At 39.5% G+C, this 23,051-nt stretch overlaps 1 protein-coding gene across 1 annotated transcript in view; it reads right to left on the bottom strand.

Moving 5' to 3' along the window:
• The window catches only part of EEFSEC (eukaryotic elongation factor, selenocysteine-tRNA specific), a 124,526-nt gene extending 106,461 nt beyond the window's left edge, over positions 1 to 18,065 (bottom strand). Inside the window, exon 1 of the mRNA XM_054387378.1 lies at positions 17,780 to 18,065. Coding sequence (XP_054243353.1) covers positions 17,780 to 18,065 — 286 coding nt within the window. The remainder of the gene's footprint in view (positions 1 to 17,779) is intronic.
• Between the last annotated feature and the right edge of the window lie 4,986 nt (positions 18,066 to 23,051).

Raw genomic sequence — 23,051 nt, 5'->3', positions numbered from 1 at the left:
CCAGCTTTGACCAGGAGCCATGACAGCTTGCCCAAAAGGTGAATGTAGTGCCCACCCATGGTATGACATCAAGGCTCTAGAGCAAAGTAACACTTGGTCAACATCTACATTGACAGAACGTCATGGCTAGAGTTTGAGAGTTATGGCAAGCAAGAATGGGCAAATCTCACTACAATTAAGAATCAAATGAAAAGGGAAAACAACGAACGAAGAAGAGAGCAACTACAACTAACAGCAATAAACATGCCTATTTCAGTTTAAATCTCCTCCTACACCTCTGTCATACAGCTAGAGATTTCTTTTTTGTCATGCAGCTCCACCTAGGCTGGCTAAAAGAGCTACCAATATCTAGTGCAAAGTTAGAAAAGAAAGACTCCCTCAAGTTACCAAGATGATATTACATTTATCCTTCAAAGTCTTCCATATTTTGGAGCTTGATGAACCTGGATTTTGATGCAAGTTTCTTGATTTCTGTTGCAGCAGTACAGAAAACTGTTTTCACTGGTATTCCTGCTGTAGCATGCAAACAAATGGAAAAATAAAGAACAATTATATTACTCCTTGTGTCACATACTTTAACATTCAACTCCATCCACGGGTGAACTGGGAAATTCATTCAACTTGATGATACAGGATTCTACAAGACTTGTAACACTCATCACTTTTAACCTACAAACCTTGACCACCTCCAACAGCCAGTAAGAATTATAATTCTTACAAGGACAGCCATGCTGAATCAAGGATGAAAAAAATATATCCATATTAAAAAAAAAGAAAGAAAAAAATTTTGGTCTCAAGCACCTGCATTACTGCAGAGCTGTAGCAGTACAGTATGTGGAAAGAAAGACATCTCTAAAATAAATCCACCCCAAGCAATTAAATTAAGGATGCCAGCTCTGGGAAATAGGATACTTTCATTCTCTGCACTGTGCACAGATAATCAGAGCCAAAGTCAACACCAATATTTTGGGAGAAATTTTTCTGGGCACAGCCTAGCCAGGAGTCAATCAACTTGCCTTGCTGCAATGCTGAATATTAGATGGTTTGTTAAAATACAAATTTCAGATGAAGAGATGAATAGTTGATGTTGCCATTAGATTTATCTTGCTAATGTTTTATGAGTTAATATTCAATACAAGGGAAGGTTTTATATACAAAAACACTGCAAACTTGAAACTAAAGCAGTGATCTACTAGTTTATTCTCTGCTCACTTTAACAGTTTTCAACATGGCCAAAGACTTCAGCTACTGTTTGTTTTAAAAGGTAAAAATTGACTCCCCAGATTAAAAAAAAAAAAAAAAAAGTTGAACTCTCTTCTTTGGCCTTTAATCCACGAAGAGGACAGGCCCTGCCTAATAGTTCAATATCAGGTCGTGTCAGTAACTAATATTCTGCATAGCTTGTGGTTCCACTGAATCACATCACATTGTGCCAGAGTCTCCTCCACAGAAGCCATTATTGAGCATAAGGTACTATTTCACACTTATTTCCAGGCCAACAGAAGCACTTTTGACAGTATATTTATTTTTATTTCAATTTTTGCTGACTAGGATTGCACAAGAGACACCTCATTCCAGAGTAGTCCCAAGGGGTCAACAGTCATGTAAATCTCACATCCCAGTACTTCAGAGCAAAGCAAACCGTATCATGTTGCGTACACCATCGAAACTGCTAACGCTACGAAGCACTCCAGATGCTGGAGGTTTATATGGTATTTGTGTTTCACATTTATTAATTATACAATTTAATTATAAAGTCCACCGAAATATAAAAAGGTGATGCTCCTTGTAAAGGAAGAAAGCAGTGCAGAGTTTAATTTCTAAATAAAACTAGACACAAGAGTTGCCAAGATTAGAACATCTCCTGTATTAAGAGAGATTGAAACTTAATGATCTATAACCACACTACTGAGATGACAGCAGCAATGCCTGAGTAAATGTTTTCTACTAACAGGAGGAAAAATGAAAAAGCAAAAGGTATTTATAAGCAGATGACTTCTAAAAAAAATTGACAGAAGAACAAGTGCCATAAAAAAAAAATACTCCAAATGCCACTAGTAGGGTATTAAGTTAATAACAAATAATAAAATGCTTTCAATTATTTACTTCGTTATTTAAAAACGGATAATCATGTAAATAAAGTTTTGAAGCCAACTAAAGAGCAAGAGACAGATCTAGCCTGAGTTTGCAATGGTTTGGACCTTAGTCCTCCAAGCCTCCTTGCAGAGTTCACTCCTGCGAGGCTGCACGGACTCAGATTTCCGCAGATGGGCTCAGAGTTCTTACTTCTACAAAGCCGCAAGCGTGCATGGCACTTCACAGATAGACACTAAACAAGGGCCCAGCTTCAGAAAGCTCACAGCCTAAATTTAGACCGGTTGCCCCCTAGAATAATGAAAACATTTTCATCTGGGACAGAGACAGGTTATTTTATTGCTTCAAGTCTTATATTTAGAAAAACACAGATCTTGTGAGGCGAACACACAGAAACCATCAGCATAAGAAACCAGTCCTTTTATCTCTAAAGCCCCTCATAATTAAAAGTTTTCTGCTAGGCATTTTGAAGAACCTCAAGAGGTGAAGTTGTTTAACACAACCCTGCACAGTAATTTCATAGCACAGTTCAAATACTATATCAAATAGAATATGCTTAGATTATCACAGATATTTCAGAATAATTCAGTGGAAGCCCTTCAGCATTTTCTCTATGATGCCTGAACAACCAAATAAACTACCAGTGTTGACTCAGAGGTACAGGCATTTTACAAGTAGTAGAGGCAAACTACATTTGTGAGCAGTAACATCTGTTGGTTAAATAAAATATCACTGAAGACCAAAACCTTCAAGACCAGAGCTGTGCTTCTGTGACCAAGAGTTGTCAGAAGAAAAAGCATAACAGGTCTGCCAGCTCTGCATCCTATACTCACCCTCCTAATGTTTCATTGGATAATTATAAATCACTTCTCTCCCAAACCCAAATCTAAATTTTCAAGCTAAAACAGAGCCTGACAACATCCCCAGGGAATTGGGAAGAAAGCCCACAGAAAACAAAGTCAGCTCAGAATACACATTGCTCTGCCAAGCTCATGTGACCAGCTCTCAGGAATGCTGGCACTGTTCAAGTTATTCAATGGAAATATGAAACAAATAGACTAAGAATCCTAGACAAACAAGAAAAATAATATGAAGCACAAAGCAGTAATGCTTCTACTGCAAAACATGCTGCACCTCTACATTTGCATCTCGCTGTTTAAAAATGGAACAACATAACCAGTACATTTCAAAAGCACACTACTCACAGCAAAAATTCAAAGAACAGCAACTACAGGGCACTGAGCCATCACTATATAGCTTGGATGTAAGTCTAAGGAAATTAAATGTCCAAAAGTCCAGCAAAATCAGCTGCACTTGTTCATCTAGCCTCCATGATACAATTTCTCAGGTGACTAAGAGAAGAGATTGCTAAGCAAGAATACGAAACAGTACCAAAAGCGTATCAAGAATATCCAAGATTACACGCTTCTCCCAGTAACCTGTTCTTAGGTGGCTGTGCCTTCTACAGCTTTGGGGTTTTTTTATACATATTCTTAATTACTTTTCACACCTTGTTAAGGTCTCGTTTCCTATTGACATCTAGATTTGGAGATAACAACAGGTACTAAAGTATATTTTCTCATAGTAAGAACCAGAGTTACAGAAGAGGGAGCAGAAAATTCAGAATAAGAGTTTCATTTCACATGAACTTAATAGGCTTCATTTGTTATCCAGTCACTTCAGTCTTCACAGCTAATGATGGAGATAAATGCTGTTGAAGAACCATAATAAACGGAAGAGAAATACAAAGGAACTTTATTAAGTATATTCTTACTGACAACTTAGCATAAATTAAATTTAGAAGAGTTCCTTAAAGTACTTCCAATAAACTATTTTTTATTAATTATGTTTAAAATGTCAGTTAACTTGCTTTTGAGGAAAAAATTATCTTGCCACTTCATAAAAATATAACATTGAAATAAAGTGTATGAAGAGAGGAAATGATAAGTAAAGTAGGTACAGAAAGTGAAATAGTCCTTAATGACTTGCTTACAGGGAAGTAAAAAAAAAAAAAAAACCAAACAGATAAAACCATGAACAGGTATTTCCTTTTTCCCCCTCCCTTGATGAAGTAAAAGTAGCATTCATTTATATGATTTTTCTTTCTAGAGCGTCCAGGGTGAGGTGGGGAGCACAAGACACTACGAATACAACAAAAATTTATAAAGTAAAATAAAATCTGCTCATTTGTAGTCACCATGTTTTAAAAACACATCATGTTCTCTGCTACTCAGAAAAAATAAGAGTTAAAGAGTACGATGAGAAGATTTGACTCTCTCATACAGCTAGATTCTGTCAGTCCCAGGAAAATTAAATCCCAGCATCTCAGAGCATACAAGTTTTAGGAAGGGTTTTACCAGCAAAAGTAGAGCTTTGAAGTTCTCAGTACCAAGAGATAGCAGAAACAACCTACTCCCTCTGCAGAGAGGCAAAGACTCCTATTTCATTATAGTTCCATTGGTAAACTACAATTCATACTTGTAATCTGTTAAATCTGGAAGCAAACTGAATATGCAATTTTAAAACACACAAATAAAACACATAAAACAAATTGAAGTGACACAAAGGTGAGTAATCAGCAACCCTACTTGCCCTGCCACAAATCGTTCTGCCTCACAGCCCATCAGCACCCACCTAAATGTAATCCTTATGCAGTTATGAATGAAAGTGGCCTTTCTTAAAGAGGAAAGGACAACATACAAGCATCAAGAAATTGCTCTTCAGCTCCATTTTGCCCTATATTGTCTCTCCTCTTTTCCTTCCTTAAAGAAAAAAATTTTTTTGTTTTAATCTCTGGAACTGCCACCTTATGAAGAAAAATCCATTCCAACTACAAATTCCAAGATCAGCCTGCTACACTGCTTACTTCACTGTATGTGGAGGAGGAATACCATGAACCACTGATGCCCAGTAGGGCATAGACTTCAGAACAAGATTTCTCTAACTGGGGGGAGGCAGGGAGAGAAAAAAAATACACACAGAAACCACCACAAATAAACAAATCAGTCCACTTTTCCTTAAAAAAAAAAAATAAAAAAAAATTATAACATCAGGTAAGATTATCATCAAAAACAATGCCAAAGCTGTAAAGCCCTCTTCTACTGCTTTCTTGCCTGTTCTTGCACAGCAAGGAAAGAAAAAAAAAAATCTGCTGAAATTGCTAGGCATCAGCTGAATTCAATAAACCAACGCTATCTCTAACTGTAAATACATCACTAAGATAAACGAACACATAATTGAAGAGTACTAATCACTGCTTAATGAAATGTTGAAGTCACCAAGAAAGACTACAACCTTGGTCATTAGAGCTCGATTTTTTTTTTTTTTTGGTTGCTCAGAGCAAACAGAAGGGGAAAGAGAGTGATGACAACTCAGGCATTTAACATCTTCTGCAATGATTGTTACCACTTAGTGGCAAGCCATACTTTCCAGTATATATCTAATTTTGTCAATCTAGCTTGATGGGTTATTTTGGTGACCTATGCCAAAGCCCCTATAAGCTGGAGCCCAAGCACCCTGTATTTCAACTGTGACTGTTAACCACACAGCTCTGTTTCTTATGAAAGTTCTCATAAACGTACTATATCAGCTGAGCTTGGCTGCTTGTACTGCATCTCTACTGCACTATGTTTCCAACCCCTAAGTTAATTTCTGGGGTTTTTCAGGTAACACAAGACCTTGCTTTATCATCTTCTTCACAGAAACACATTTCTCATTCACAGAACCTGTTTATTTCACTTCTGAACAAACTGAAAAAAGGGCAACTTAAAGACTGGGACAAAAAGTATACAGATCTTTCAGAGAAAATCTAACAGCTTACAAATAGAATAACAATATCCCCAAAAGGTCTACGTTTTGACAATTTTTATCTTGCTGTCCTAAAAAATTTCAGTGTCAAACTAAAACAGCAAATACAGTTGCATATGAGATTGTATGAAGTTGTTAGCTCTCCAATACAAGCGAAAATGCTGCTAAAATACCACATGCTGCTAAAACAAACATTAGACAGCACAACCTCATTCTTGTAACAATTTTGTTCCAACTTTTCTTATGAGTGTATAAATTACTGCAAAATGGTTTCAAACAATATGCATAAGCTTTGAAAACAAACTGATATAAATTTCACTTCAGTCAATTTTGGTTCTACCTCAATTATACACAAGAATACACACAAAAAATTCCCACAAAACTGACATCACTTTGTATGTCGTCTGAAGTTTTCCTAGCTGCAGTCCACCATTCTAACAGGACAAAAATAAAGGGAAAAGAAACAAGTAGAGCAACCAAAATAACTGCATCAATTTGAGTATATTTTTTAAAAGGAAAAAAAAACCAAACCCCAAAACACTCAAAAACACAAAAACCCCCACAACAAATCCAAACTGTTTTTAAAAAAATAGAAGTTACTTATTTCAGGGTGTGTAAAGAAATGGACAGTAAGGCTTGCATTTAAAAAAAAAAAAAAAGTTAATTTACATTCATATTGTATTTGTTTAGCTTTAAATTACCGCTAAGAAAACATCAACCTCATAACAGCAGCGCTGGCTATTATGAGAATAATCAACTATTTCATACAGTAAATAAAGCTTCAAAACAAAAAAGAAAACACATTTAGGACACATCATGAAAATCACCCAAACATCCACCCACATCAAATTTCTTAGGGAATACAGTTCAGTAAGGAAAACACATCTGAAGGTGAACTTTCTGAAAACACTGGAATTTCAGCCACTGTTTTGGGGTTGTTTCTTTTAAGGAACCTAGCTGCACTTCAAAACTCTTTCCTTCAGCAAAAGGGTATTTTCTCCATGCAAAGCTTGGTACAGTTCAATTTAACCAAATGTATGTAATTTTTCATATTGCCCTATATGCACTAGACAGCACCACAGACAAGTGAATCTCTTCTGTCAAGAGATTCCAGTCAAATAACAATTTTGGACAGAAGTTTGCCTTACTGGAGATCATCACACAGAGCAGAGAGTGTAAAGTGAGAGCTCAATTACAAACACATGGGTAAACATCACCAGCCATCACTTTATCACAGCACTTGAAATAATGGGAGGATCTCAGCTGCTAGGTGAAAAAGAGGTGAAAATCTATCACACAGCAAGCAAATTCAAAGAACAAAACCATTTCCTTAACTTCCTGAGGGATGGTCGACTTATGATTTTTTAATGTTTAGCAATACTATTAATAAGTCATACATTATACCAACATTTCAAGGGGTTTTATCATGGGTTTTATTGATGTGTAAAAAACATATGCATATAACTTGTATAAAAAGTTGCTTTTCAGGCTTTAAGAAATTATCTTAATGAGTTAAATTATCATATTATTTGAAGTTATAATATTTTCAGAGAGCAGCCAAGTTTCAGTGTTTCATGCCCAAAGCTGGTTCCTGAGGTGAATAGCACTGTTGACACTTGGAATTTTGTTGGTGCTGGTTTTTTCAATACTCCAAACTGAATATTCATCATATTACTGAGATCAGGGAAAGATTCTGATGCTGGGTGCTGTCAAGAATGACATTTTGAGGTCTCTTTAGTCTCCAAATGCTGCCTAGATACTTAAGATTCTCTGATGAAATGCCTCTTGGTTGGTTCCCCTGTTGTCCCTAGAGGACATTTCATAAATTAGACTACAAACTTCCAAAACTCTATGATTACTGCATAGTACATGATTTCTTAAAAATAAAACTTAAAGTAAGTTAGGGAAGAGTATGGTTCCAAAGCTACATATGGCTAGGTGTGGTAGGTTGAAAATTCTCTCCCCTAAAACTACCACACTAGAGCTGCACAATAAAGCCAAATCACAAAATGCTCACACAGAAGAGTGAGGGTTAACAGTTACACTTGCTGATAGGTCCTAAGCCCTTTGCAGTCTAAGGGAGACAAAAATGCAGCACTATTTCATGGTTGTACTACGTTAGGAGCTTACCCTTGAAACAGATCATTCACAAAAGCCTACCTTGACCCACATTTACTACTTTTCCTTCTCTCCTATTCCAAAAGATGACCAAGACACAAGAGCTTCTGCCACTCCATCAGAGAAGCAGTAGCAATTACCCAGCAGCAGGTGAGAGGCAAACAAGAGCAGCACAAACCCCACAGAGGACTGAAGCATATCACTATTACTTTACATGGGTACACACTTTAAATCACTGCACATACTAGAATGCCAGCGTGGATAACCACTGCCAGAACACGACACAGAATCCCCCAAAGCCAACCACAGGTTCAGGTAATCATGACCTCCCTTTTTACAACATAAATGCGTAATTTCCGCACCACTCTTTGATGAAGGGACCACAGACTTAAAAAGAGGAAACAATTACAGTCATTAGAATTTCACCCAAGCATGAGATTTAATCTCAGGCCATGGTCTTGCCAATGGCTGTGGGGGTCTCAATGGAGACAAAATTGCTCTGTGGGAGAAAAAAAATGCCTCGATGATGACATTAGTCAGCAAGAAAGACTAAGCTTTGTCTTCCATCCAACAGCAGAGTCAAATACAAGGAAACCATTTTCCCTCCCCCTCTTCTTGATCCTAAAAGAGAAAACTCCAATAATTTTGTTTCGTTCTCTGAAATGCAGTTTTTGCATACTTGGGAAACTTTCCTCACCCAAGCAATACTGCTGGAAGGGAAATCTTTACTATAAGAAATTTAAACATAAATAAACATTTATGACAAAAAGACATTTCCCCTTGCCTATCCTAGTTAATATAATTAAATAGTTCTGTCAACAATCCTCAAACACTTCTAAAAGCTCTTCCTTACCCAACAGCTTCTCAAAGACCATTTCAAAACATATATATACAGGAATCAACTCTAGAATACGCTCACTGCTCTACAACATATTTAATGGACATAAAAGGTGAATCGTTGCCAAACAATCAGAGGCAAGGTTCCACAACTGAAAAAAGCTCCTGAGATCTAAGAATACCAGCTACTTTTATATGCCAACTATATGTTCAATCCCAAACAAGACACAAACCACAGAAAAATTTTGGCACAGAAGACAGAGTGCTACAGGGGATTGGGTTAAATTCATTTTTCTGGCACTGCAGAAAAAGCAGATCTGCAGTGGACAAAACAACCTTCACGATCCTTTTATGGCAAAGAAAACCAAAACACCCCACAAAAAAAAAAAAAAAAATGGTTTTTAAACAAAACCACTAACCCAAATGAATAATCTTGTCTCTGAAACTTTGGGTGAGGGGCCTGAATTCTTACCCAGGTCAGCCTCTCATTTGAAAAAAAAAGAAAAAACACATTAAAATTCAAAATCTGATTTTTTTTTTATCCCCTCCTTAGGATACCCTCACAATGCTCCTGAACATAACTTCTTCATTTTTGTTTAAGCTATCTTCCCTGTTCCACTTTCTTTCCCCCTCTATTCACCAGTTCTTTCTGCTGTCACATTCTGCATTTATATGCATACATATACACACATACATTTCTATCTATCTTTTGGTCACAACCACTCCTAGCACTGGTAATTCTTATAATTACAATCTAATGTAGAATTCATCAGCTGAAGTTTGTAACAGAAATCATAATTCCAGTTGGAAGCCAACACTAACCATTTCATGTTCATTTGAAGAGATTAGATAGGCTGTGCAAGAGCGTTTTGGTAGAATAACTGATAAGGAGATGGGAAATAAGAATTATTGGTGTTTACTTAGCCTGCAACGCTTTTTGGAAGCAAACAGTTTAAAGGAAGCACTTCAGAATGGCTATTTAATCTGAATTTTACAGATAGCACAGAGAATATTTTCTCACAGAATATGCAGTATCTTTGCAATCATAGCTATCGCACAAGCTGTTCAAGTCTTTCTTTGCTGGAGCTCTCACTCAATTTTGCTCTGAGCTGTGACCCAGAGAACAGAATGCATTCAAGAATCCAGATGAAAATTGCCACATTACAGGACATCTGTCCTTGCTCTTCCGCTTGCCAGGCCAACCATAGAGTACCCAGACAGAAAGTAACTAGCTGCCATACAGAAAAAACTTTTTATTCCCTTTAACAATGACAATGACAACATGAGGGTTTGGTCTGCTCACTTTCCTAGAAGATCTGTTGCATGTCTGCTTTGCCTAGCTTTTTCCATCCGCATTTTGTTTTTCTTTGGTGTTTGATAAACAGTACAACAATCATCCAAGAACATACATTATTACTTCTAGTGGAAATAAAATAAAATAAAAAACCACTCCAAAAATCACAGAGAAACACATTAAGTTCATGACTCTATCAAGCCAAGGTGGCTATTAAATGAGTTCTATACAAAAGCAGCATATCATTCAACTTACGTCTAGCATTTACTAACAGAAGACAAGTTCTTAATCAAGCTGGAGAAAAAAATACAGTAGAACAGTATTAAGTCAGTTTGTTGATTATTAGACCACTGAATTGGATTATTTAGCAAGCAAAGATACCCATCATCATGTAAGAAAAATACTACTTGGAAAAAACTGCTTTAAATTTTCACCGCAGTAGCTGTAACTGAAGAGATGCTTCATACTTCATATGTTGTTCTAGATTTATTTAGATTTTTTATTTGTAAAACTTCACTATATTAGCCAATTCTTAAAGCATCTAAAAATGAATTAATAAAGCTTGACTACTCCCCCAAACAGCTTACAAAGTCATTTCAAGCAAGGAGAAACACCAAGCAAAAGTGAAATGAAGGGGCATGTGGTTATTTGATGAAGGCTTGGACACAGTAAGATGGAACAAAGAAATTCTCTTTTAAAATCAATAGGAATCAATGGTTAAGCAGATTTTGTGAGCACCATTACAGCACTTGGATATTTTTTCCCTGAGAAACTGTCAAGTTTGTTTCAAATAATTATGTGAATTAGCACACTTTTATTGTATAGAAGCAAGTATGCACACAACCACTTTGTAGAAAATTTGTTCTGCGTTAGCAAGAGACAATTTAACATTCAAAGCTCAATGAAGCCACTCCTGTTTACAATCTATATTTAAGATTGAGAATTCACTTTTAAATCACATCTTCAAAACAAGATAGGCACAATTTTTTTCACTGAACACAGGAAAGAGTACGTTTCTGGTAAGAGTCTAGCAAGAAGTAGATGAGAATGTGATTATTCACTGTAACTTTTGAGACCAGAAGACAATGGCTCGCTCACTCCTTTCAAACTTCTCAGCTTAAAAAGGAAAGGAAGTCTCTTCCTGCTTTGATCTCTAATTTTACTTTAGAGTTGATGCAGAGTTTAGCAGCTTGTTGAATCTGTGTATCTTTAATATGGAAGCCAGCTTCAAGTCAAAGAGAGCAGAAGAGGTCATAGAATAGAAATCATAGCAGCCAAGTGGACTAGTCTCGCTGTCACCTCACTCAAAACATTAATAGAAATGGAAATGAGATGCAACGCATAATAAATGGAAAGTCAGAATCATTAAAGTTTTGATACAGATAGATAAGAATTCCACATGAAGACCACTATTTTCAAGTGGCCTGGTACACACACAAACCAAAGTTTAATTCTCAAACAACAAACCCTGTATAGCCCAGAAGAGGTTCAAAACAGATTCAGTATGATTGCTTTTGCCAAGTTATTAAATGACATGAGCACAGAAAATAATTGTGTATGCTAAATTCCATTCTTCATACATCACCAACTGCTTTCAAGGTTAAACTAGATATCTTTCCATAAATGCAAGATAAAAACCCCAGTCCTATCTATGTGGAAGATGAGTTGTCTCTTCTCACCTGCATTACTGGTGTCTCACGGGATGTGCAAGAAACAACCCACACATTTTGATTTAAGGTATAAAAAGCACTCTGCAATCTGTAGATAAAATAAGACTAAGCTTCCTTAAAATGTAGTGCATATTTCCTTTAGGAGTGGAATAATTAAGTCATAGTTGTCTTCCAAATCTCCCGCTTAATTCTGTTTCAATTCAAAGTAAGGTGACTCCATCCAGGCCGACCTGCTACCCTGCGTACTTATCACCAAGATCCTGCATTGTAAGCAAATGCTGCCCTCTTGTGCACCGTAATAGCCAGCAGACAAAGTTGCACTTTGGGAGTGGGAGGGAGGACTTTAGAGCAGCAGTATTTTTATACCAGATGCCTTTTCTTTCTGCACAGCTCCTTAATTAAAAAAAGTGCCTTTCATTTTAAAATATCACTAAAAATACTCCCTTGTCAGACAAATATCAGGCACTAGCCGAATTAAAGTGAATTTTAAAAGACACTGCTTCGATTTCAGGAGAAAAGTGCTTTCATTTACAGAAATAAAGTTTATTTATTTGCATTGTTGTTAATACAAAGCAATGTCAGCATTTTACAAATATCATGAACCCAAGAAGCTTATTAGAAAATCTTGATATTAGTGCTAGTTGAACTCTTGGCCCATAAGTACTTCTGTAACATCAACAACTATGTAATTCATATTCATGAGCCTTTATAGTATATAGGAGGTGTATTTTTATACTTTTTCACCAGAGCAAGGGTCATTATTAGGCTATTCTCATTTCAAGCTGGCAGCCAAAGTCCTCAAGATTATCCCGTGGAGAATTCTGACCAGAATGGTATCCACTGACCAACACAGGGCACTCCTTCTGGAGAGTAACTGGTTTCCCTCCTGTCAGCATTTGCACTCAACAGCAAGAGGCCTCCACATAAATTTAAGTCATCTATATAAGCACTCTACAACTGTAAAGCTCTACTTGTTCACACACCGAAAATGGGAAAAATAAGAACTGTCATACCTTCACAAAGGTATCAAGCAAAAGTTGACATTGGTAGAAGTGTGCTTCTATGACAGTAATTCAAAGGTAACCCTAAGTTTACAAATCCTCTTAAAAGCTTATAACAAACTCAGTGAAACTACTAATCTGTGATAAAAATACTTTTTTTCTTTTTTTTTTCTTTCGTGTGCTACATTAATCTTACAAATAATCTGCATCTGACCAAACTTGAATGCTGGTAGCAAGACCACATTTCCCTTGATCTCCTAAGACTGTTTTCATTGTACTCATTTGCATCAGCAAGACATGCTTTTTCTATGCTCATTTCCCCCTCCTGAAGCTCTCCTGCAAGTTCAAAAGTCTTGGCCCCTCCAATGTATCAGGTATGAATTAATACTCTTCCTTAACAGAACATAGCAGCAAAGTAGAAACAGACACTTGCAAGGCAGTTTTCTTTGAAAGGAACTGCAGGGACAAATGGTGACAATGAAGCTCTAGTTATAAAGTAAAAAGGTCAAAGGTTCAGACAGGCATAAGGATTACAAAACTACGAGTTTGTCAGAATTTCACCACCCCCCAACCCTGGTTTAGACAACCAGGGTCAAGCAGTAGCTTTCCAATTAAAACCCCATAAGGCTATTCTGTCCTTTGAACTTCATAGGGAAAAGATGACAACTTTCTTTTTTAGACATTCTTTTGAGGATCCATCTCAAAATCCAACTGATAAAGGGCATCTGACAACAGCTCACCTAAAACAAACAGTGCAGTACCCCTTCACTGCATGTGTGTGGGGGAAGCCAAGATGAGGTAATCATGTTCCTCTGTATTAGTGTGTTGACCCTTTGTAGGGCATGAAATTAACCATCAGCAAGTAAAAAAATCTGCTACTGGTTAGGCTACTTTGCTACGCAAAGTGGTCTTGAAATGAAATATGGGGATTGAATTTCTTCTGGCAGATTAACTCACATAACCTCTCTGCAGGCATCCCTTACTGCTGAACTCATTGGAGAAACCATTCTAGATCCTACCGGATGCACAGGTCTGTGACAAACAAACGTAAAAGCAACTCTGATTTTGACATTAACATAAGCTCTTTAGAAGATCAGAGAGCTGAAATCTAACAAAAGAACAGACACTTTAAAAAAAACCACACAGTATGATACCCATCTTGCTGTGAGATGGTAACAAAACACAATTCAATCTCTACAGCAATACAACAAAGCAGTAATTATAAAAATAGTAGCATTGGACTTTGTAGTCATTCCTTCAGTGTAGAAAGCAAGCATAAGGCTGATGTGGGTGCTTTTCACAAGCTGAACAACTGACCCTTAAAATTCTGTTACTCAGGTTTGCTTTGCTTAGCAAGTCAGCTACGAACAGCTACAAAAACAGCATTTGTTGTGTTGCTTGACATGAGACAGACAAGATCCTGCTAGAGCACAAGGCTTGAAATTATTATAAAATAAGAACTTCTTGCTGTTCAAAAGATTAAGACAAAAAGAAATACATGGCAGTTCAAGCCATAAAGCTATCCACAATAACTTAATACCTTCCTGCCACATCAGGCACACAAGAGCCTGCTGTTGTAGAATAAACCAGTATGGTTTAAACACAAGGAAAACCACAATGCAGTAAGTCAAGTACCTATCATTTATTCTATTCCAACCTTGGCTATCACCTTCCAGCTAAAACTTTCAGAAAGCATCGTGGGTGGAACTGTCTGCAGCATTTCCAATTCCCAGCATGGAGGTAAAGAAAAAAATATCTTTTGATTTAACATTTGATATGTTTTGCTTTCAAGGACAAGCTTTGCAAGAGGAATACAGCCGTACAGAATGAAATATGACTTCCATTTTCCATTCCATTTGGTTACTGCTCAAATGTTCTGCATTCGTTTAATCCTAAACTATTGTCTCTAAACAAGCATCTTCTGAGGGGCTGTGAGAAGTATTTGCAAGGTCAAGCACTACCTGGCACAGCATGACAAAAATGCCATGCTAGATTCAGCCATGAAAAAATTCACTTCAAGAATTAGCTAGATACAGAAATATGTTAAAGAACGATAATTAGTAACATTTAATCACAAATAGATTTAACAGTTTTGTACAGGAAAGAAATAACCCTGAGAGCACTCTTGAAAGCACAGAAAAGTTTACAGTTAGAGAGGATGGAGTTGGACTGGAAGAGAACCTGGGACACCACTGATGAAAATGGCACCTTGAAAGAGAAGAGCTGAAATTAGGGGGAGGGGGAAGGCTTCTAGCTTCCCTTGTGAAGCCAGTAAGGAGCTTCACAGAAGGAACCCTTTGAGCTAGTCACTTCATATATGACCTGCCTGAATAACACTGGTGCTACCCAGCCACAATGAACAGCATTTCCATAAGAGGGGAGCCAACTACTGTACACCATCTTCAATGAAAATAAGACAACTTCAGAAAATAAGAGCATGCAATAAAGTATTTCCACACTTGTGGCTTCTATACAAAAACATCATGCACATGACTAGCATGTATAAGAAGGCTGCTTCAGAGCTCTCTTCTCATTCCACCTTCCAATTCCTTCTATGCAGCTCCCTTTCACACAGCCATCCTGTCTCTATTTTTTCTGTAGATTAACTCACATCTACAGCTACTGCCAGACTTAACTTCAGAAGACTAGTATTTTAAAGAGGTTGGAGAAATCCAAGGTGCAGAATAAACACAGGAAGATAAAGAGCTTTGCAGTGACATTTTATGTAAAAAAAAAAAAAAATGCAGTAAGAGGGAAACCAGATTCCATTCAAAAAAACCAAAACAAAACACAAACATAGTAGCATTCCTGGTTGCAGAGAAAACACTTGAGTTGGCAATATTGAAATACTAACCCCTAGACACCAAAGGATGTATCCTCTTACAGAAGATACACTATACTTCAGTTTGAATTTCAACACACCATACTAAAACTGTAGGCACCTAAAAAGTCCACAGGCACAGATCATGTTTCATCATCAAGGCTTCATCTTTTAAACCTGGTACCAAAAAACTCCCAAAACAACCAACCATCTGCCATTGAGATACATGCATGCTATCAAGAAGAAAACTGACATTTCTAACTCTAAGCATTAACACAATACTAATACTGCATTTTCTCCTCAGCTCTTTCTTAGAGCACAGAATTGTAGCAGGTCATGGTAATCTAATGTTTTCATCAAGATGCATAACCTGGTGAAACTGGAACTAAGGGAGTTCAACATGCTTATGTGTCTCAATTGCTATCTATAAAGAATAGCTTTTGCTGGGAAGAAAACTCCATCATGCCATTTTAGTCTATTCCATTGTCCACATCTTCTCTTCTCCCAGAAGATGGCTTATCAATACAGGAATCTGAACTTATTTAACCAATGTGGACAGCTATGACTAAATGGTTTGAAGCTCTTCACAAAAAAAAAATATAGGAAGCAACAAGTTTATGTATTTAAATCACTCTAGATAACTGTTAAAGTGATTTTGAAAGTCTTGGTTTTCCAAATTTTCCCACGCTTCTTAGTAAGAAAGTTCACCCCACTTACATTAGGGATTTTTTGGCAGAAAGGTATGTCTAAACAGAAGTCACTCTTCAGTACATCCAAGAAAAGCTGGCAAAGTAAACTTTGTTTTAGAAGATAATCAGGTGCTTGCGATTACTTAAGAACCACAGGATTGTTTTGGTTGGAAAAGACCTGTAACATCATCAGTCCAACCATCAATCTAACATCTCCGTGGCTGACAGCTGACTGTAAAGTACAAAGGAGACTAAAAGAGCACAGGTTTTGGGAATTAGGCACACAATCATTCCTCACTTGCAGCTGTAGAGCACACATTAACGGGACAGAACACTCCTGCTGGTGAAATTGAGAAATAAGTAAATGTTTATTATCCTGTTCAAAACGAATACAAACAATACAACTCAGCTACTGCTAGCACCATATGCAAGTAACTCTTGTTCAAAAAGTTTCATGAAATTCATCAAAAAGATTTATGAAAATTAGGTTGGTCTGCACCTTAGTGTTAACCGTGAAGAAAAATACATGGTCATACAGTTACCAAACTACCACCTAGATGACACTAAAGAGACACTACCAGAGGAAATGCACAGGAACTGAACTTTCAGAGGGTCCCGGTGTTGCAGTTTATCGATCTGTGAAGCCTGTAAACACCCTGCAGCTGCAACTCCTTTATATCCTTAGCCAAGCACCGACCACCTCTTCAATCTGCTTACAAAAGATGGAAGGGGGAGGTGTTGTTTCTTATAGAACAAGGTGAACTAATTTTAAATGAGCTCTAATGCAAACCAGATTAACCTCCGATATCATCTGCAGAGACTAAAATGTAAAGTTACTAAACCCCACATCGTTATTTCTAAACATAATATTGTTAGAACTCCCCAGTCTCTCTCCAAGACAAAAGTTTGGCACAAGCACTTCCAGCAAATACACCACAGCTCTCAACCACAGGGAATATCAAGCTCTGACAGCTTTAACAAATGAGCAAACAGAAATTAATATCGCCCTTAAATGCCACAAACAAGGTCTCCACGCACAATAAAGAAAACTTTTTTTCCCAGTGTCAGAAAACCGAGCAGGCCTCCCTGTCCAAAGAGCACTGAAAGAATTCACAGTTCCTAAGAACTGCTTTCCTACAAGTGCCGGCATTGTATTTTAGGGGCAGCTAGGAGGTAGCATGAAAGTGGTGAGGCCCGTGAAAGAAACTGACAGCCCACCCACGGCTCCCACCCCGAGGGCACGGCCAGGCAGCCACAGACCCCGGGCCCCGAGTAACACGAGAGAAGCTCCCAGCACAGATAGCCTCAGACCGGCAAGAACAACTCTGCTCGCCTCACCGGGACAACCGCGGCTCGGCATCACCCCAGCAGGGGCCTCTACGCCACCGGGGCCCCGGCGCGGGCAGGACCCGCCACCCCCACTCTCTCTCCCCCCCCCCCGCCCTTACCGCCGATGATGGTGCGGATGAGGGAGGCGTGCCCGGGGCAGTCGACCAGCGTGAACTGGAGCTCGCCGGGCCCTGGGCCCAGCTGCGGCGGCAGGGCGGTGCGCAGGCAGGAGAAGCCCAGGTCCAACGTGATGCCCCGCGCCCGGCTCTGCGGTGCCCGGTCGAAGGCGGCGGTAGAGCCGGTGGTGCTGAGCGCCCGCGCCAGCGCCGTCTTCCCGCTGTCGATGTGGCCCAGAACGCCGACGTTCACGTTCAGGACGCGGGGTGCCGCGATCCCGGCGGCCATGACGGCGTTGCACCCGGCGGGTCCGTCCCAACAGCGCCCCTGCGGCAACGGGCGCCCGGCCGCCACCGTTCCGCGGCCGCCGCCTCAGCAGGAAAGGCCCTCCCTGCCCCGCCAAGGCTATATAGCCACGGGGAACATGAGGCCAGAGAGCAGCGCAGCCACCCCTGCCTGCGGAGCTGCTCCACCACGCTGCGCAGGCACCCACCTGAGGTGAAGGTGTTAATGCATTAACAGCACACGTGCTGGAGGGTGACCGAGGAAATCAAAAAGCTTGGTCAAATTTGTCATGTTTTGGGGTAGAAATGACCTTTACAAATCATCTAGTTCAATCTCCCTGCAGTCATCAGAGACATCTTCAGCTAGATCAAGTTATTCAGAGCCCTGTCCAACCTGATCTGGAATGTTTACAGGGATGGGGCATCTATCATCTCTCTGGACTTTTGTAAGGCCTTTAATACAGTCCCCCCACAACATCCTTCTTTTTAAGGTGGAGAGATAGGGATTCAATAGCTGGACTGTCCAGTGGAAAGGAAGTGGTTGGATGATCACATCCAAAGGGGTAGTGGTCAATGGCTCAATGGCCAGATGGAGACAGGTGACAAGTGGTGTCCCGTAGGGGTCTGTATTGGGACCAGTGCTCTTCAATGTCTTCATCAATGATACAGACAGCAGGATTGAATGCACCCTCAGCAAGTCTGCATATGATAGTAATCTGAGTGGTCAATAAGACAAAGTACAGGATGTCATCCAGAAGGACCTGGACAGGCTGGAGAGGTGGGATGAGGAGAATCTCATGAGGTTCAATAAGGCAAAATGCAAGGTCCTGCACCTAGGCTGGGGCAACCCTCAAAATCATACAAGCTGAGGGATGATGAAATTAAGAGCAGGCCTGAAAAAAAGGACTTGGGGGTACCGGTGGGTGAGAACCTGGAGATGAGCCAACAATGTGCCCTTCCAACCCAGAAGTCAAATGGCATCCTGGGCTACATCAAAAGAAACATGGCCAGTAGTTTGGGAGAGGTGATTCTGCCACTCTGCTCTGGTGAGACCTCACCTGGAGGAATGTATCTAGCTCTGGGGCTCCCAACAGGAGACAAACTTGCTGAATCAGGTCCAGAATAGGGCCACCAAGATGATCAGATGGCTGGAGCACCTCTCATATGAAGACAGGCCAAAAGAATTTGGGCTGTTCAGCCCAGAGAAGAGAAGGCTCCAAGGAGACCTTATAACTACATTTCAATATCTGAAGGGGACCTACAGGAAGGCTGGGGAAAGACAGTTTAAAAAGGTTTGTAGTGAAAGGAAAGGGGGCAATGGTTGTAAACTGGAGCAGGTTAGATTTAGTTTAGGCATAAGGAAGAAGTTCTTTACAATGAGATTAGATACTGGAATAGGTTGCCCAGCAATGTGGTTGAGGTCCTGTTCCTGAAGACATTCAAGATCAGGCTTGATGTGGCCCTGGGCAGCCCCATCTAGTTGGAGGTGTCTCTGCTTACTGCAAGGGGGTTGGACAAGATAATCTTTGAGGGTCCCTTCCAACACAATGCAATCTTTCTGGGCAACCTGTGCCAGTGTTTCACCACCCTGAGTGTAAAATATTTCTTCTTTATCTCTAGTCTGAGTCTAACCTCATTTAGTTTAAAACTATCACCCCTTGCCCCGTCACAACAGGCCCTGCTAAAAAGACTGTCTCCATCTTTCTTATACGCCCCCTTTAAGTACTGAAAAGGCCACAGGACAGTCTCCTTATAACCTTCCCTTCTCCAAGTATCTCAGACTTTCCTCACAGAAGTGTTCCACCCCTGTGATCATTTTCATGACCTTAATACAGCAATTCCATCACTTTCCATGTATTTAGCAGCCATGCCTGCAGGGATGAAAACCACCTAACCCCTCACAAACAGCCCTAGCTCACCTCTCAGCACCTGCTTACAGGTTTCCTTTGCTGTCCACACACAATCTCTACAAAGCTTCTCCTCTAGGAGAGGCAATTAAAGCATTTTATTTGATGGCCACACACCCAACAGGTGGTGTCCTGTCACCAGGTGGGGCATATGAGGGCCAGGTCTAATTGCAGGAGGAGGTGCCCTGCTGCAGTGAGCACCCAGGGCACCAGCACTTTGCTCTCACCTTGCTCACTCTAGTCACTGTTGGGCTGCCTAGCTCAGCCCACTCACTGTCACAAAACCACATCTTCATTCTGCCTACAAGGATAACCCCATGCTAATGCTGCTGGAAGTACAGTGCCAAGATTTTATTTCAAAATCACATGGACATTGCAAATTCGCGTGAAAAAGCAGGTCAAGATTTGTATCACTTGCACTCTTTATGGTTAATCACCAATTTTTGGGCTTGCATAATTCATTTTTCAGTAAAAGTATATTTATGTTGTGTAGGATACTGCCTAAAAATTATACCTTTAAGGGATCAAGAATAATCAGGATTACTAAGTGATTAATAGCATTCCTGCAAAACAATATTTAAATAAACCAAAACCCCAGAGGTAGATGAGCATTGGAGAGGCCTGAGAGTAGCTGAAGTGCTAAAGGCAAGAGCACATTTCCTTGGTTTAAGTCACTTGGCTTTACTAATAACCCAGGAGGCACACAGGGCTAAATGCCTTAAATACTTAACACCTGCTCTGCATTTTCACTAGTGATACCAAGTACCAATAACACCAAGTTACAATAACAATACTGTGTTATAGACCTTCTATAGGTGTCCACTAGACTATGCTTGCACTATAAACTTTTTTCTTTCAGAACACTGCTGTTGTTTTTTGCTCTCCCCATACGGTACTACATACTGCTAATAGTATTTAGCATTCTCATCTCAATAACCAATGAATGAGCCAGAAGTGTAAGACGACTTGCCTAAGATTTTTCTCAGCATCATGGATTTAGGTTTAGGGCTTTGAATCCAAACTTCATGCTCTTGCTTACAAAGAAAGTTACTTCATATAACAAGAACTCCTACATGAAAGAGATTGCAGAGCTTTAAATCTGGGTACCAATTAACCATCCTTTCCAAACACACAGAAGTCAAGATGACAGAATCAATGACTCTAACAAGGGAAGAAAAAAATAGCAGATATTCCTAACACTTACTGCTATTTAAGAGACAACTATCTCCCTAAAGGAAAGAAATGAACTCACTGCCAGTGCACTGAGCTAGCCTGCTTAATCAGCTTCTAGAGCAGAATAGTTTCATTTGATGGCAGCTCTGTCATGGGAGCTGAATTAAGCATAATGTCACTTTTCAGACCAAGTTCCCAGGCTTTGAATAGTTTCCTGTTTAATCATAAGGCTCATGTACACTTCATTGCCCTGAATGTCTCAGTCTATCAATACATGCAAAGTATACATCCACTCCCATAAAAGGCCCTACACAGTTGTTATCCACACAGATATTCTTGTATCATATTACCTACCATTGAATTATTTTTAGCATTAATTAGATGGATTCAGAAAGAAAAGGTGGAAAACGGTCTGATTCCAGATTTGCATTCGGAATCCGGAATTGCATTATCCAGCAGTGCTCCCAAAGCATCTAAAATACCCACCATTTTCAACAAGCTTTGTCAAAGTACAGAGGCCTAATTGTTCCTACAACTCTTGCAAAAACTAGCAATGAGGTGAGGGAGGCACCCATTTCAGTGGCCCACACAGTGCAAGAAGCTACAGCAAGAGTTCAGGTGTGACCCATATTGCTCAGACTCAAAACTTACCAAACAGTAACTAGAGGGATAGGAAACAGAATTCATGGGGGGAGGGGGGGGAGTAAGAGAGAGGTTTGGGGGTTGTTTGTTTCTGGGGGGAGAAGGGTGTTGTTGTTTGGAGGGGAGAGAGATTTGAATTTTTTTTTAAATAACCTTATATTCCTAAGTAAAGTGCAAGAAGGAGGGGTGTCAGGTGTAAGTGTGAGTTTATTCTTAGTTTTCTTCCTTTAGACACAAAAAGGGGCTTGTTCTCTAGAGCTCTCTGTTCCTAGATAGGGAAGACGGTTGTAGGGGGGAAAAAAAAAAAAAGACAAACCACCATGTAACTTTGCTACAGTGTTGACAGTTTTGTTGTTACCACTCAGAACACACTCTGTCTCCCTGAATTTAGTCTTGGTGGATCTGATTTTGCAATGTGCTACTCTAACACTTTGCAAGATCAGACTGCACATGGTACCTGTAAAATGAATACAGTTACACCACCAATGTCATGGAGAAGAAATTTGACAGAGACCTAAGCACTTTTATTTAGGGTTTATTAGAATCATAGAATCAAGAAGGCTGGAAGAGACCTCAAAGATCATCGAGTCCAACCTGTCACCCTAAACCTCATGACTATCTAAACCATGGCACCAAGTGCCACGTCCAATCCCCTCTTGAACACCTCCAGGGATGGTGACTCCACCACCTCCCTGGGCAGCCCATTCCAATGGCCAACCACTCTCTCTGTGAAGAACTTTCTCCTTAGGGTCCATTCTGTTAGCTTACAAAGTTTTAGAATCAATTACAGATTTGGGAAATAAGACATGGCATTCATTAGGATTTATGACTCCTATTGCTTTGAAAATGATCAGTAGGAAAAAAACTTTCATCTCCTTTTGCAGGAAACACAACAGAACAACCACATACACACATACTAAGGTCTTGATATTACTAAGTTGTAGAGGGAAACATGGCAAAATGAGAGAGTCCCAACTTCTCCAGATTTATCTGTATCCCTCATTAAGCAAACAGTTTGTAGCATTTAGCTGTTTTCCTTGATTTCCCCTTAATACACCATTTCCCTTCCCAGTTGTTCTCTCCTATACTGAATTTCTTCCTTTAAAAGTGTTCACTTTAATTGCTAAACTTTATGGACTCATGGGAGAAAGGGCAGGAAGTCAGACTTTTGGGATAGGGTAAAAATGTAAAGGTCATTCACGCACTCACACACGTACTCTCTCTCACTCCAAAAATAATACACTGTTTGACAGTTTCAGGATTCAGCA

The sequence above is a fragment of the Indicator indicator genome, chromosome 15, assembly GCF_027791375.1.
Source record: "Indicator indicator isolate 239-I01 chromosome 15, UM_Iind_1.1, whole genome shotgun sequence".
NCBI lineage: Eukaryota > Metazoa > Chordata > Aves > Piciformes > Indicatoridae > Indicator > Indicator indicator.
The sequence above is the reverse complement of the archived record's forward strand: the minus strand, read 5'-3'. Positions and strand labels throughout refer to the sequence as shown.